At 40.1% G+C, this 16372-nt stretch overlaps 2 protein-coding genes across 2 annotated transcripts in view; both read left to right on the forward strand.

The window, feature by feature from the left end:
* Positions 1 to 325: 325 nt before the first annotated feature.
* Positions 326 to 10164, forward strand: LOC108682527 (glycine-rich protein 5). Its single transcript, XM_018171713.2, has 2 exons — positions 326 to 403; positions 9019 to 10164. The coding sequence occupies exons 1-2, from the start codon at positions 392 to 394 to the stop codon at positions 9880 to 9882; spliced, it is 876 nt and encodes a 291-aa protein (XP_018027202.1). The 5' UTR covers positions 326 to 391; the 3' UTR covers positions 9883 to 10164.
* A 6028-nt stretch (positions 10165 to 16192) lies between these two features.
* The window catches only part of LOC108682526 (heterogeneous nuclear ribonucleoprotein Q), a 31504-nt gene continuing 31324 nt past the window's right edge, over positions 16193 to 16372 (forward strand). Inside the window, exon 1 of the mRNA XM_047882469.1 lies at positions 16193 to 16256. Coding sequence (XP_047738425.1) covers positions 16244 to 16256 — 13 coding nt within the window. The 5' untranslated portion in view covers positions 16193 to 16243. The remainder of the gene's footprint in view (positions 16257 to 16372) is intronic.

Genomic DNA, 16372 nt, shown 5'->3' on the forward strand with positions numbered 1-16372 from the left:
CCTGGGGAAGTGAGCTGAGGCGGGGTCTTGAGGAGGGTCCAGTAGAGGGGTCCCATTGAGGGTGCTACGGAGGGGTCCTATGAAGAGTCCCTATTTAGGATCCTATGGAGAGGTCTTGTGGAGGGTCCTACGGAGGGGTCCCATGGAGGGTCCTACGGAGGGATCCTATGGAGGGTCCCCATGTAGGGCCCTATGGATAGGTCCAATGGAGAGGTCTTGTGGAGGGTCCAGTAGGTGGGCCTATGGAGAGGTCTTGTTTAAGGGTGCTGTGGAGGGTCCAAAGGAGGGGTGCTCATGAGGCTGGCTCCTGCAGAAGTAAAAGTGCCAGGCGCGTCGGGGGTATAAAGGCTCCTCCCGCACCTCCTTTACAGTGAATCGTAGACTGGCAGCCATGAGAGAACAGGTGAGCTCCGCCGTGGCACCTTGCGTGGCACTCTTTTCCCTGCCCGGCTGCAGTGGCAGTCTGAATCTGGTGACCACACTCTGATTTAGTGACGATTCATTAATGTATCTTAATTCTCATTCATTGACAGCTTACTTGTTTAATGCTTCATTCATTTTCTTCTTCATTTATCATTCAATTGTCATTTTCCCCTTGACGTTTTCCAACACTCAAACAACGAACCAACGACCTGCATTCAACACCAAATTACCTGACGAGTGACGTTGACAGCTGAAAGTTTTTGTGACGTTCGAAATTTGCAGTTTAGGCGTTACTCGGCGAAGTGACTTCAAGTGACGAAACAAGTGATCATCGACGACAGAACTGGGTGACGAAAGTGCTTGACAGACTATAAATCCTGACAACTGTACTATAGGCACGACTACCGTGAACTTTAGATTAAAACAGTCATAAGAGAAGTGAAATACTCATGATTTGTGGGGCGACGGTTACATTGTGTAGCTAAGAGTGTGCAATTTATTTAGTTAGGATGACCGACCGGCGGTAACAGCGCTGCTCTGTAAATCAACGTTCCCGTTAGCTGAGTCGCTATTTTAGGTCATCGTAAATAACGTATTTCCGTGTCGTTGGATGAAATCAAATTAGGGCTGTACGGGCAATTGTTCAGTAATAACGACTTGCTCTTGATGCTAGAAATTTTTAGATAATTGAAATGTTTCATTTGATGGAAGTACCTATGGTATAATCTCGAAATCATGAACTATGACCAGCCAAACTTGTCCTTCATATTCATTACAATGCTTCGAACTCACACGCTCCTCTCAACCAAATAATGTGACAGAATAGTGAAGAAAACTTTACAGCCATTGGCCCCAAAAAATCTTCAACTACATTTAAAGGTCAAGCAATTTTTCCAAAACATGCTTGAAATTTCGATCTAATTTGTTCACCTACTGCCTAATATCATTGTCCAGAGAGAGAAATGTTCAAATACGCTATTTGACCTAATTAAATAATCTTTATTTCATAATAGATGTTGGAAAAAAGGTTAAACGGTTAGCACATTTATGATTTAAACTTCAGAAATATTTTTCCCTTATATATCATGCAACGAGCAACGCGTATGCATTAAGCTTACCAATATCGTGTTGAGAGTAATTTTTTGTTACTTGGTAGTTCCATTGCTATCTAAGAAAACTAATGATATAATTTATTGTTACGTAATACGGAATTCTGTTGAGTTATGTTGTTATTCTGTTGAGTTATGTTGCAAGCGACATTATTGTCGCTTGCAATGCAAGTCACGGAGATTTTCGTACTCGATCTCAATATGGGCCACTTGAAATGAGCTTAATATTAGCGTCATCAAGTATTTATAACGTTCGTTATATCTTTTAATATAAACCGTAGAGTTGAACGCGTCGCACTGTTCATTAAATGTTCCTTAATTGTTCGTCGCACTTCGCAAGGAACAGTGAAGAATAAAATTATCTGCTGAACTCTACACACTGTATTCAGTGTAGTGGATATAACATGTCTATATAGAGCCCTACTTATTGTCTCTTTCATATATCCATCTCTACAATAGGCATCCATGCTTACCTTTATCCATACCATCTCTACACTTATATGTATCCATACCTGCGTGTATTCACAACTTCTCCACACTGTGTATCCATAACTGCGTGTATCCATACCTTCTCCACGCAATTAAATCCATAACTGCGTGCATCCACACCTTCTCCACACAATTAAATCCATAATTGCGTGTATCCACACCTTCTCCACACAATTAAATCCATAATTGCGTGTATCCACACCTTCTCCACACTGTGTATTCATACTTGGATGTATCCACACCTTCTCCACACTATTTATCCATACCTGCTTGGATCCACGTGCACCTTCTCCACACTATTTATCCATACCTGCGTGGATCCACACCTTCTCCGCACCATTTATCCATAACTGCTTGTATCCACACCTCCACACTGTAAACCATATATACTTTCATGCATCGACATTACCTCTATATTCTGCTACGCGCAGCCTTCAGTAAATATACTAGCTTGCTTTTTACACGCGAAGACACCCTATCAATATTATTATTAGCAACGTCTTTATTCAGAAAATATTAAGTCATTCAATATTAAATTCCAAAAATTGAATTCTGTGAAAATTGTAACTTTTGGTCGATATTCTCAGTTCTGGCGGTCTGAACCTTTTTTGTCAACTTTCAACCCTACGGCGCGTCCACTTATGTTATGTGACTTTCGACAGCTTCGTCCGATAATATTCTCCCCAAAAAAGTAAAACTCTGTCGCGTTAAAAAAATTATTTGATCATTTGAACACACAAAATTTTCCAATTAGAAATTCGCTGACATATTAGCCTGCATCAAATTAATATATAACTTTAGCAGCAGATGAGAAATTACTGCCCAACTACGAGCCATATTGCGCCACCAATGCTCTATCTATTTGCATTTTTTTTTTCGTTCTAAACAGAGATCGAGACGCTTGGATGCTGTAAAAAAAACACAATAAGTGATAAAGCATTGCTTTCACCTAGCATACGGGGGTGCAACATAAAAGAATAAGCGAAAGCTTTTTCTTATATGCCTGCTTGTATCATGTAACCAGATCCCGGTACTGCTTTTTACAGGCCAACTATTCGAGGATCGTTTTAAAGCAAGAATTCAAGTGGAAAAATCCTGAACTCAAGCCTTTTTCTATTGACTGTAACTTGAATCACCATTATTTGTAATACGAATAATATATACGTAGAATGAAGTAATGCTATTTAATATTTGTTTATTCAGTATCAATATTAACGCTTCGTTTGCAACTCAAAGTACGAGTCAATTGAAACTGAATAGTTCATATAACTGGGAATTATTGCTATTACCACTTAACTGAGAAAAATAACTGTTAATGAATAACTGACTTACCGAAAATTATAACTATAAATAAAAAGTTGTAATTACTGGAAATTATACGTTCACTTACAATCTTTAAATCAGTGCATTTGCAGTACAATTGGACTGGTGTCTGGTGTAATCTTGCACCCCTTCACTCCTGCACTTTCACTGAAGCCGCATTTATGCAGAATGGTTATGCATCCGCATCATGACAATGCTCATGAATTATGACAACTCTAATGCATTATGGCATTTGGCCAGCCTTCTGCACCATTGAGGTCTAATTGTTAAAATTTCCTTTCTCTGACTAGACTGAAAAACGTCGCTTGAAGTAGGGAGCGATTACGGAATTGGAATATTCATCTAATTAACGTTGGTAGCTTGATAGAATTTTATAGGATTGATTGATAGAATCGTATTTATTAATAGAAGAAAATAGAAATTCTTATGATTTGTGGGTGACGGTTACATTGTGTAGCGAAGAGTGTGCAATTATAATAGTTAAAAAACCGACCGGCAGTAACAGAGCCATAATAAAACATAATAATTGAACCATTCCTGAAAATACATGCTTGAGGCAGATGCCTTCAGCTTTTCCCGTTAATCGGAACGTGTCCTGATAATTCCATGTTCGAATTTTTCCGTCCGAATTTTTCCGAATTCCACTAGTTTTTCAGTCTATCAAGCAAAAATGCGGCGGTGGTAATTTTAGCATTGAAAATTGCAGTGTCTTTAGATCTTCTTTGAGTAAAGTGAAATTATGTGCAGTAGGAGTATAAGAGCCTCAGGATGAACGGAGAATGAGGTTGCGGTCAGACTTTTCGAATGTGACTATAGCGAGCAGAAGTTCGAACTTAGAATGAGGTCGGTTCGATTTGTTGCACAGCTGACGGCGAGTCTGCTGGTGGAGAAATGGAATCTAGAAGAAAAATGAATTGGCATTTCATGATACCATCAGGTAGCCGGGTGCAGGTCATGAAAAAAAATTAACTGTTTCATTATCGGATGGGATATCTTACTTGCTACAATGTTAGGTATAAAGTTACAGGATTCAGACTTATTAATCTCCTATTACGCATTTATTGTTTAAAATCAAACTCAGTAATTGATTTCGACTGAAATCTAAATCGTCACTTGGCTTGACAATTGTGATGCATTGAGTGATGATTCTCGCTGTCTGCTTGTTAGCTCGTGTGCAATTATTGAAATTGAGACTCGTGAAAGTCACGGTCATTAATAGTCATTAATAGAAAATTCTCGGTCATTAATAGTCGAGAAAATATCACTAGTGGCAGTGAACGCAAGCCAATAAGGAATTGAGTTCAAAACAAATTTCCATATCGATGGCAGGCACAATTGTGACAGGGAGAAATTTCTGAAGGCGATTTTGAGTCGAGGAGAAAGAGCGTTGGCGCTCGAATGGGTTCGTCCTATGTAGGCAATCCAGTTTTTGTGGATCGAAAGTTGTCGTCATCTGTGCACTGGGGAGAGCAAAGCCCGGGGATGTGGTACGCAAGCCTTCTTCTTCTTGGGTAACTACAGTAAATTGTGCGCTCAAGGGCGAAAAGAAAGGCTGCTATCTGAGCATCTCCTGCATCGCTCTCATGATTATGTCCCGTATAGTGCTGCAGCAGTTGCGGCAGCCATGCTCTAGATATCAGCGGTATTGGGTTAGAAGCTTCTGCTCGAGACTCCGTAGCGAGGCCAAGTTTCTATGTATCATTAAGATGTGAGTAAAATTTTGAAGTAAATATTAATTTATTTCTTCGCATTCATCTTATTTTACTGTAGTAGAGTCAACATATTGATTTAAATTTAAAGCAGCAATAAATTTTCAAAGTCATTAAACAATTTAGATTTCCAATAATTATAACATGGGAAATTACTGCATTGCTTTAAACTTACATAAGTTTTTTAGAGCGTCATTAATCTCAAGATTGATGATCGATTCACAAATCTCATAATAGATTAGGGGCCATAAAAGAATTTGATTAATGATGAAGATTCACTGTAATTAAGAGGCTTCAGTTTCATATTTAGAGCTAATGAGCTGCAAATGCATGTGCCTTCGTTGGCAGGTCGTCTTATACAATTGTTTTAAATGTGAACTTCGGCATTGTAATGTCCTGAAAACTGTTAAGAATATTTCTGCTCACGTTAGAATTGAAGTTAAGTTCATGTTTTAACGGTTTGGTAAAGCAATAATTTGTACAAGTTATATTTTTTGCTGGCGCGCAAAGTCGTGTTCATTGGGCCACAACATTCGTCTTGGTATGCAAACAATACCTTTGCTCAATAGCCGGCTGCCCTGCCGGCTCGTTCTTCTTACCACGAAAGAATTTCTAGGACAACCCTTCCTTCTCTTGGACGCCATTGAGGGAAAAAAAGAGCGAGAGAAAGATTGAGAGAAAAAAAAAGAGAGAGAAATATTGAGAGAAGTAGACCCCCACCACCGGACATTGTTCGCTTGACTGCGGCAGCTGCGGACTCGAGGGCTCGCCATTGATGGCTGCTGCATTGCGCCCTGGGAGACGCTTGCGCAACTCGCCTTATAAGACCGGGATACGAAAACTTGGCCTTTATTACCAACGGTGTTCGTAAGGTAATATGTCCATTTTTTGCACGCATTGAAGAGATGAGGGATTTAGGTAGTCATTTATGCCGATGGTGACAATATTAGACAATATAAAATAAATGAAAATATAAATAAAATATTCTGCCGACGACCCGGCGTTATCGTTATAATTCATGTCATAACGTCCATGCCCTTAACATTGTCCGCGTCACAAGTCACAACCTACCACGTCCAGATTGTAGAGCCTATTTGTCATGTAACATCAAGTGATCTGTCCACATGGCAGACGCACCGTGCATTTCATTTTGTGCAAAGATGACCACGGTAATTTCCCTTCTGTGAATCGATTGCAAAAATGTAATAAAAGCTTTAAAATGCTCAAAATGCAGCACTTATGCGAATACACTTATTTACTGGGACAAAACTTTCATTCGAATTAAATCTGAACAATCGGCATAGATTGATTATATCTATCATGTTCAGAACCTTATCGTGTTGTGATCTGAGAAGAGACTGCAAGATGACTCGTTGTGTTGCTTTCGCGCGGCATATTTCGGCGTTTGCCTGCGCTAAACACTATACGCGTTGCGTTGTACGCACTACACTGTAAGCATCAAACTGTACACAGAACATTGTGCGCTTTGTACTGTGCGTATCACATTTTGCGCTTTACAAAGTTATGCCGTTTGACATGTAGAGCAATTCAAGTTTGTCGGATCAATTCATAAGCGGTTGAGGACTGAGATTTACTTTCTCAGCATGAGGACTTCAACAACCGACATTTTTTCAATAGATTGTTTCAACGATGGTATATGGACGAAAGAAATGGAAATTGTAAGGAAAATGGTTAATACGGCACTCGAAACTATCGCCTGTGGTAAAGCTCGACCAGCTCCGGCTTTTATTTAAGAATTTGCTTATGTATAGCTTAACTATATAGTTTTTAACTATTAATTCAAAATTTATTTCATGAACCTAGCCCTAACTCCTGCTTGACGATAGAACTTTTTGTTACTAGTCGTCTGCGCACACCATTAATTATTTTTCAATAATGGGAAAATCTGCATTGTTACTGATCAAGATCCATGGAAAAATTAATTTAGCGGACGAAGATAAAAGTGAACGAATAACCTAAGACTTTGCGAAACATGCCATCGAATAACGCGTTCTGTAAACCTCCTCCTAACCTTCCTGCCGAAAAGCTTCCTCTTACAGCAGCTGCGGAAGATCTATAGAATGACAGAGCACAAACATACCTTACCCATCTCTTTAGTGATCGGTACTGGGCCGGCTTGCTCAAGTCGAGTTTCTTTAGGTTTCTGAACCGCGCCTTCCAGTCGTTTGCGGCATTGTCGCTGCGGCGTGTGCTGCTTCCGGCCCGCGGCTGGGCTGGAAAACCGGCGAGATGAAGACGATAACGTGACGCTGCTCTGGTGTGCCTTCAACGATCTGAAACTTGAAATTTGAACAGAAATACGAAAAGCAGCATGACGCCTATGTTATATAAGAGAACTGGTGATTATTTTCAGTGATTTTCGCTTTTTTCAACCTATTACGCTGATGATCTGGGTTAAGTAAGCGACTAATACCTTCTCAGGACTTCTCCTTCACATCAGTAATCACTGTCACTGTTATTATCTTCAATTCTATTATTGAACGATGAAACCGTTTAAATGGATTATATCTTCAGTTTTTTTAATGTTTGCTATTTTTAACGACATTCGTGTTAAATTATACCAAGACAGCACCGCTAGTGATTGTTGTGACGTTGAAAGCATAGAACTCGAGGTGCATGTATTTGTGATCAATTCCCAGCCCAGTTGTTGACAAGTGGCCTTAATTAAGACTTAATCACAACATTCTTTGAATGTTTTGAAAAATGCCAAATAAAAGCATGTAGAATTTTATAAACTATGTAATCAATACAACAATATTAACAATAATAGATCGCTTTCGATTGCTGACGATGAGATTGGCAACATGTTCCGATCCCATATTTTAATCAATAAGGCGCCTATTATTAAATTAATATTCACATTGGTCGAATATCCTACACAAGCCGAGAGGAATAACGTGATTTGAACGAAAATGTAGGAAACTTGCGACACGGCGATAAATTCATAACTATCTGAAAATAGTGCCTACTCGGACGTAAACCTAATATGTTATTCATTAGGAATATTTATTAATGAATATAAAAAGAATCGGAGTTCAGTTTGAAGTCTAGAATAACAGTGAGTCCTGCAGTTCATGTGACAAGCACAACCGGCTGGATCCACAGAAACAAAAGGACCCAATGACCGCAAGGCCTTGTAACTGACAACGCGCGGTTAGCCGTTGCTGCGCGAGGAACGTTATAACGGGGCTGTGTGTAATGTGTGGTTGGGGTGGGTAGTCAGGTAATGGTAGAAACTGTTATCACGACTTGCTACAAACAGGAAATAAACATAAACTCCTGTAATGTTAGCAGTCGAGTGAGACTGAATTTAGGCAATAGAGTATATATAAAAGTCGAATGAGTTTGTCACCAAGAAAATATCAGAGTAGTAGCAGACGTATCAAGTTATTTGTAAAATCGTTCGCTGTATATATCGTGGAGGGAATAACTTTCAATGCACTCATTACATTGGAAGATAATAAAACGCTGTATATAAAAAATACTGATGAATATATTGATTCTTTCGCGCACGAAATTATTGGTTAATGTGAATTTAACTCTTTATATACAGTTGAAATTTATAGCCGCATCTTTATATTATTGATAAATTAATCTATCAAGTCGAATAACTTAGCGCAAACTACACGACCAGTGCAATTCTCGATTTTACATCTAAATCTCTGTTCAATTTACCTAGGGAAGACAAAAATCATACATTACTATTGACTCTGTTTATTCTCGATTTTGCAAAATCCTACACCACTGTAAAATATTTGTGATCTACATACTCGCTATATCATCTTTTCTTGAGATCTCTCTTGACCAATGATTCATCATTATTTATTGTATAATTTTACCTCTCTCACCATTATTTTAAGCGTGTTACGAAATCAATCTAGGTATAGAAATACTTAACTATTTTCTTATTAGGCGGCATAACTCATCACTTCTTCCTGTTTCAGATGGTGAAAGTGGCCCTGCTTGTGCTGTTGGCTGCCGTGTCCGCCGACGACACGGCTGAGGCACTAAGAGGAACTTCCCTCAGCGACCGACAAGGATACGGTGACAGCTTAGGCTCGTCCAGTAGCCTGGGTGGATATTCCAGTTCCAGCAGTCTGGGGCTCTCCAGCGGATATTCTGGAGATTTAGGCACTGTTTCGACTGGTGGAGGCTATGGAAGTACTGTTGGAGGCGCCTACAGTACCGGAGCTGGAGGGCTTGGCGGTTATGATGCAACTGGAGGCGTTGGTCTAGGTAGTAGCATCGGCCGCTATAGTGGAGTGGGTGGAGGCTATGGTGGTGGTGGATATGGAGCAGTTGGAGGAGGATATGGTGCATATGCACCCCCACCAGTCATACCGCAAAGCGTTGGCTACGTCGTTACTCATCACACCAGTGACTACGATGGCGGCAAGGGCAAGGGAGGCGGTGGTAAGGGCAAAGGAGGTTTCTTCGGAGGAGGTAAAGGAAAAGGCAAAGGAGGAGACTACTATGACTACGACTACAACTACGACGATACCTTCGTCGTGAAGCAACCAGTCTTGGTCAATAAACCTGTTGTGGTCCAGAAACCCGCGGTTGCGTACAAAACCGTGGTCGTTAAAGCCCCTCAGCCGCAGTACACTCAGCCCATCCTCGTGCACAAGCCTGTCATCTACAAGACCAAAGAATGGAGGCTCGTTGACGTTCCCAAGGTGCACTACACTCCTGCTTACATCACCCCCACACATGATGACTACTATTACGACGATGATAAGAAGGGAAGCAAGGGTAAGGGCAGCAGCTGGTGGGGAGGTGGCAAGGGCAAAGGTGGTGGATGGTGGTAATCACTAGTCTCCTTTATTGGCTTATTCAATGAGCACCATGGAGTGGACTTTACTAACGTTGACTAGATTCCATCTGTTACCATTGCTAAACCTTCATAATCATCCCCTCATCATCGTAATTTAAGCTTATTTTAGAGGCAGCCAGTGCATTATGGCTCAGGACAGGTTCTGCGTACCCGAGTGAATTAATATCATCGTCATTTCATCATAACAACTTGCTTTTTCATCCAAAGTTGACCGTTATTGTTGAGCATGTTATGCATTAAAATGTAATACAAAATATTCGCATAATTTCTTCACCCTTGTTATTACAATGAGTAATCTATTACGTCCCCAGGCTAAGCTTGATGAAAAAGGTTCAGTATCGTTACCATCACTTTGCCTTATTTCTTTAACTTATCCAAAACAGCTACGGCGAACAAACTGCATGCGTGCACAACCGGTAACGATACCACAACAATAATTGACGTTGTAAACATATTAAATGTAAAGAATTCCTCGTAAAACCACTTTGATGCGTTCTGATCAATCACTAAGGAGAACACAGCTATTGCATTAGTCGTGTTGAATTGGTTTTTTGTTAAGCACACGTACAGACCTTCACTTCTAAGGGCTGATGTCTTCCCAGGAGAAACAGGTAACTTAAAAATAGGGGAGTCTTGGAATGCTATGGCAGCTGGTAACGATGAAGTCAAGCGTAAAACCCCAAATTATCGCAATTTGAGCTGAGAATCGTACTAATCGTGAGCGTTGCAGTTTATTAGTCGAGAATAACCTTTCGCTATCACCAATTCTTTATGAAAGGCAACGTCGAGTAACTACGATGACAATCCGCTTGCTGATTCAGAGTATAAAAATTTGTTATTTAGGATGGGCGTGAAGCTCCCGTGGGCATATACCCTCGTCACGGTAGCGGGTGCGAGCGCTAAGCCATCTGTCAAGTGCGGCACAGGCCTTCCAATATTGATATCCAGTCCAGTTTTCTGCAATGAATTTTTCATACGGAATAAATTCTGCGCTTAAATTTGGGCTTCGTTAAATTTTGCTTCGAATTTTTACCCATTTTAAAGCAGACAGAGGCCAACAACCTCATCCGTGGGAGGCGATGTCCTTTTTGAACATTTGCTATCCTGACTTGTTGGCCCTAATATGCAAAGCTCATAAAAATTATTCCGGAGAACTTTCAAGAAAACTGAAATTAGTGAATTCCCTGAAGACTTCAATGAAAGAAGCAAATAACTTTGTCCGTCACGAAGTGTTTCTCTCTGTAGGCTCAATTCAATTCCGAAAAATATCTCTGTCTTCTCGTGCAAGGCATAGTGAAAGTTTATTTTCGATGCCTCATTCATATCAGTGGAAAAATTCGTTAATTGTAATAGTTTAAAATTCCCGGAATCCAGCTTTTCCCATCGGGCCGGAGCTTTGATGCTCCGTAATGGCAATTGCAGAAGACGAAGAAGCATTTTCTTTTCATTGAGTCTCACTCCACCGACATAGCCAGAGAACCCAACACCTCCAATACGAAAATAAAAATCCAAATTTGGCTTTTCAGGCCTACAACTGAGTTGGACCTGAGCTTTCTAATTATCGTCGAGTCCTACAACTACTTACTGACCATTAACACTAACCCATAACGTCATCCACGAAGATTGCGGGACGCGAGGTTTTATAAAACCTTGTCCAGAACAGTTCTACAGGCGCGTGGTGAGATGCAGTTGTTGTTGACGTAAATAAAGCGAAATATAGCTGCACGATAAATCTAGAATGGTGCAATCATCGCGGGAATGTAAGGCTAGAATATCTCCGTCACTAAAGTTGACACTCAATCGTATCACTAAGAATAAAGACTGTAACGCATGTCCTTAGCGACTGAAGTCAAACCAAGAATTATTCGGCATAATCACAATCCTTCTTCCTTTCGGAAATTTTCCAAGGCTACTCCAAAATATTCGTTGGTCGTTTTAGAAGTGCGATGTGGCTTCCTCGTCTTGTTGATCCTTGGATGTAATATGGACTTGTTACCCAGTTTCAACATGAGTTTAGTGATAGAAATGTTTGTGACTTCCAGTTACAGATTGCATTAAAACTTCCAAGCATAAAATTATACTTAATTAGAAAACAAACATTCTAGAAGCCATAATAACTATTTGTCCTCTTGAGCATGCCTGATGTTACTGGACGAGCTGCAAGCATTATCAGCAAACTTACGGAGATAACGAGCGCACCTACTCAATGACACTATTGTACTTCAGTTAACCGTGAGAAGACGAAAACTATATTATTCTGGTCCGTTATAGCTCTTAGACTCCCATTTTCTCCCGCTTTTGTATATCACAATTTAAGTAGGTTAATATAGGGCTGCCAGTGTGTATTTCCGAATAGCAAGTGTATACAAGATACTAACTCCGTGTTATCGAATGTTCACTTGCTAGTAGAACAGCAGTTGAGCAAAAAAAATTTCATGCAACTATTTAATAGTTTTTAGCACATCCAGAACATAATTAAAAAATTTGACTGAGATGAAAATATTTTTCACTTAATTTAATTTTATATTGAAGGCACTCCAGTAATGAGCAATATTTGTAATATGGGATCATTCAAGGCGCGTACGTGGTATCACGAATTTGCACAACCTATGCACGCTTTCGACGTTTAAGCTGGATTGCGTTGGACAACGTCACGAGAAATGTAGAGCACAACTTGATTAGCGGGATGAATTTTTCCGCTTTGTCTCTGTGGTTCAGGGAACATGAAGTTTCTATTTAATATGATTAAGATACATCAATATCATATTGGTTATGTACAGACAGCCGGTTTAAGAAAACACGCCATTATTTCGGACTAATGAGACTACCTCAGATATTTGTAATTACACTAGAAAACTTCAATTTTAATACTAAGAATTAACGATTGATTAAAAGTTTAACAATAAATTGATGAGTTTACCAATAAGCTACCATTAAAGTAAATAATGCAGCTATTATGTGTGCCTGGAAAGCAACGATCTATAAAATCAAAAAGAGCAAAAATTGCAAAATTTGGAGTCTCCAATTCATGGAAAGATAACATAATTTCTAGTCGGGGTCACCGTAAACACGGTAACGGTTAGAACAACGTTGATGTGAGCTAGACAAACAGCTTCGCTCTGACTATTCAGACTTAAGAAATGTAAGCAAGTTAACGGAACTTGCATTGCGCGCCTCCAACCGCCGGTGTGATCAGTCCGTTGAGCCGCACCCGGCCGGGCAGTTCGGTGAAAGGAGACCTGCATGCTCCCCCCTTCAGCCGCAGACGCGCCAGACTGAAGGAGGGTGCCGGCTACGACGCAATCCTTTCTTTTCAAATGATAAAAAATCAGAACCGCTGTCAACGAATACTCACTCTCAAGAAACGTTTTGAAAATATCGAGAATAAAGAATCCTCCGTCAGTATGACGCATGACTCGAAAGCAGAATACAACAAAGCGAGGCTCTCACAAGGAAAAAAATTCGGAGCATTTTAGTGAAAAATGAAACTGCGTTCATGGTGCATAATAACAATACGTGATATAACTAAATCAGAAATGATTGTCAACATTACTTAAACAACAATTTTTTGGCAGGAAACACTATTTACAATTTTACATGTTCCGTGCCAGGCATCAGAAACCCCGTGGATTAGATGCATTGCTTTATGAACAATTTTCATGAAGAAAACGAAGCGGGTTCGATACTACACATATTAGTGCTCAAGAACCATTAATTTAATTTTATTCAATTTGCGCGCGCGACGATTGCACGATAAATTTTTTGTGTGTATTGTAAACAGAGATAAATATGGCTAAAATAAAAGTCCATGCACCAAAGATTTTTTTTGCACCTTCATCACCCCACGTTTACGTCATCACGTTGTTTTTATCTTTTCATTCTTTTAAATCGCTACGGTGTCCTATCGTTGTGTTTCTCTATTATTTTATTGTGTCGTTTTATCAGTGTGTTTCTCTATCGCAAAATGCACTATTGTGCTCGCCATGTCCGTCTGTCTGTCCGTCCGTGACTTCACGTTTTCGTCGATTTTAATTAAGAAGCGGGCATGCCTGTATCAAAGATACGACATCTCTAGCTCTAATGCACTGTACTAATCGCAATGAAAACTGATTTATGCACGAGAAAATGCGCTCTCTGTCACTCACTGCCGTGAGTACTGAGTTATATTTTCTAAACATTACTATGCGTTATACGTCACCTTGCATGGTGGCCCAGTGGTTAATTACAGTTCAGAGTACCAGGATTGGGGCAGATAGGTGCAAGTTCGATCCCAGCTCCGTGCGACAGTTTCTGGTCAGAATCGGCGAGGAGGCCGGGCGGTACGTAAATCACACAGAATTGCTGCAGCGAGTTGTCTGTTCGAAACGACGAGACCACAACAAGCTGTAAATGTTAAGAATAGGCGATAGGCCTATTATTATTACGTACGATAAGCTACTATCATTGTTAAGCGCTTCTAGCGCATTTTCTCGTTTATGAAAAAAGCGCTTTTGTGCACGTCATGTCCGTCCGTCTGTCCGTGACTTTACGTTTTCGTCGACGAGAAAATGCGCTCTCTGTCACTCACTGCAGTGAGTACTGAGTTAAATTTTTTTCTGTTTTTCGATCTCCTATCACTTGCTGCAATCATGATGCTCCGATTGTTGGCTTGCTGTTCATTGTTTTTATCCTTGTGCTTTCCTCAGCGGTACGTTGTTTCCATCGTTGCGTGATTTTGATAGCGGATAGTGGAAACGGTTTTACACTTTGATAAAGCTTTATTCGATATGTTATTTTTTTTTGTTGCCTTATTTTCATCATTACGTTGTTTCGACGTAAGTTGTTCCGACTTTTCGTTGTTCAATCGTCACGCGGTTATGATCTACATTCTACACGTTGTTTCATCAGCGTAGGTGTCAGACGTATGCATATGTATATCTTGACACAAAAGGTTTATGTAGATTTTCGTACAAAAATTGAATTTCTGCGTGATTCGGTTCACTGAAGTGCTTCGTAAGGCTGATCAGCAGGATAAATACACGCATTTTACAAACAATGTAACTTCCTAGTCCTCTCCGAAATGTGGTAAGCTATCACACGTTTTATGGAAGTATATTGAGTCACTACTTCAGAAGCTATGTTTATCACTACAAGTTCAATTTAATAAACTAATTTTACAGTACAATGTGAACAAATTTGGCCGTGGTCTACTGTGAGAGAATGGCTATGGTAACGAACCATCTATATATATTTCCAATCTATCAATTGTGGTTCTCCACTCGTGCCGTACAAACGTTTAAAATTTAAATCGTGCGCTGTGCACGAGAGGACAACACTTGCCGTCACACCTGCCGTGCTCTCGATGCTGAACGCGACACGGACGCTGTCAGCAGCCATGCAGCTACTAAAACGCGACTACTGTTCAACAAATTTGTTCAGAGGAACGATGTTCGACCTTAAACCTACACCATTTAGCCTGTGAAGTTGAACCATTCCCCCGTCTGGCTGACGGCGACCAGATTTTGTTCCAAAATAGTTCAGGTATGAAGAAAATATGACGAGGGTTATAATGACGAATGCGATTTAAATCCATTTGAATGCTTCAGAATACTTCATTATTTCCATTTGTTCATTTAGAATAGGCACTCAAGCTCTGTTATTGAAAAAGAAGAAAACTAATATTCATCTTAGAAATAAATCATGCTTTCCAGGTACGGCGATTTCGATCGGCATTAAAATTAATTCACACCGAGATGTATTCATAAATTATACGTGTAGTGCATTTTCTCGGTTGGTACAGGAAATTACAACATACATCGTACTGATCTATCAGAATACCTCATCTAGAATACTATTAAAACGCATCATGAATTTGCGCCTCATGTTGAAGAATTTGCTGAGCGGCTTTGGACTTTATGCGGAGAATATAAAGGAGCTCTAAGATAGCATGGCCCATGAGCTGTAACCGGCCCTATGACAAGGAGCATTTACCAGTTGTCTCACCACACTCGTTGTCAGTATCATCACCCTAGATCGTGGTATTCCATTTTTTTTGTTCTGGTTCAGTTCTATCATCAAAAATTCTAGTTCAGGTCTATTTTCATCAAAATATTATCGCAACAGAGTGCATCAGGAATAGCAACGCTATGAGAGATCAGTATTTACGTTCCGAAGAGACGTTCAGTCAACATGAACGTGTATGAATACATCTCAAGGTCAAGGTGTCGAAGAGAGGGGTAGGGGAGGAGTGAGACAGTGGGAGAGTTTAGGGGAAGGGGCGGAGAGTAGTGAGCTGGAGTTGCAATTGATGGTGAGACGGATAACTCTCAACGCGTCTCTTCTATTAGTCTCGAGTTATGGTGAAGAGTGGTGAGTAGGAGTGCTTGTGCATTCTTGAGTATTATCGAAGTCAACTAGGTTACCGATGCTGAAATAAAATGGGCTGAGAGAGGCCAGTTAAAAAATTATTGCAATAGTTTTTAAGA

This window comes from Hyalella azteca, unplaced genomic scaffold (assembly GCF_000764305.2).
Source record: "Hyalella azteca isolate HAZT.00-mixed unplaced genomic scaffold, Hazt_2.0.2 contig10516, whole genome shotgun sequence".
Lineage (NCBI taxonomy): Eukaryota > Metazoa > Arthropoda > Malacostraca > Amphipoda > Hyalellidae > Hyalella > Hyalella azteca.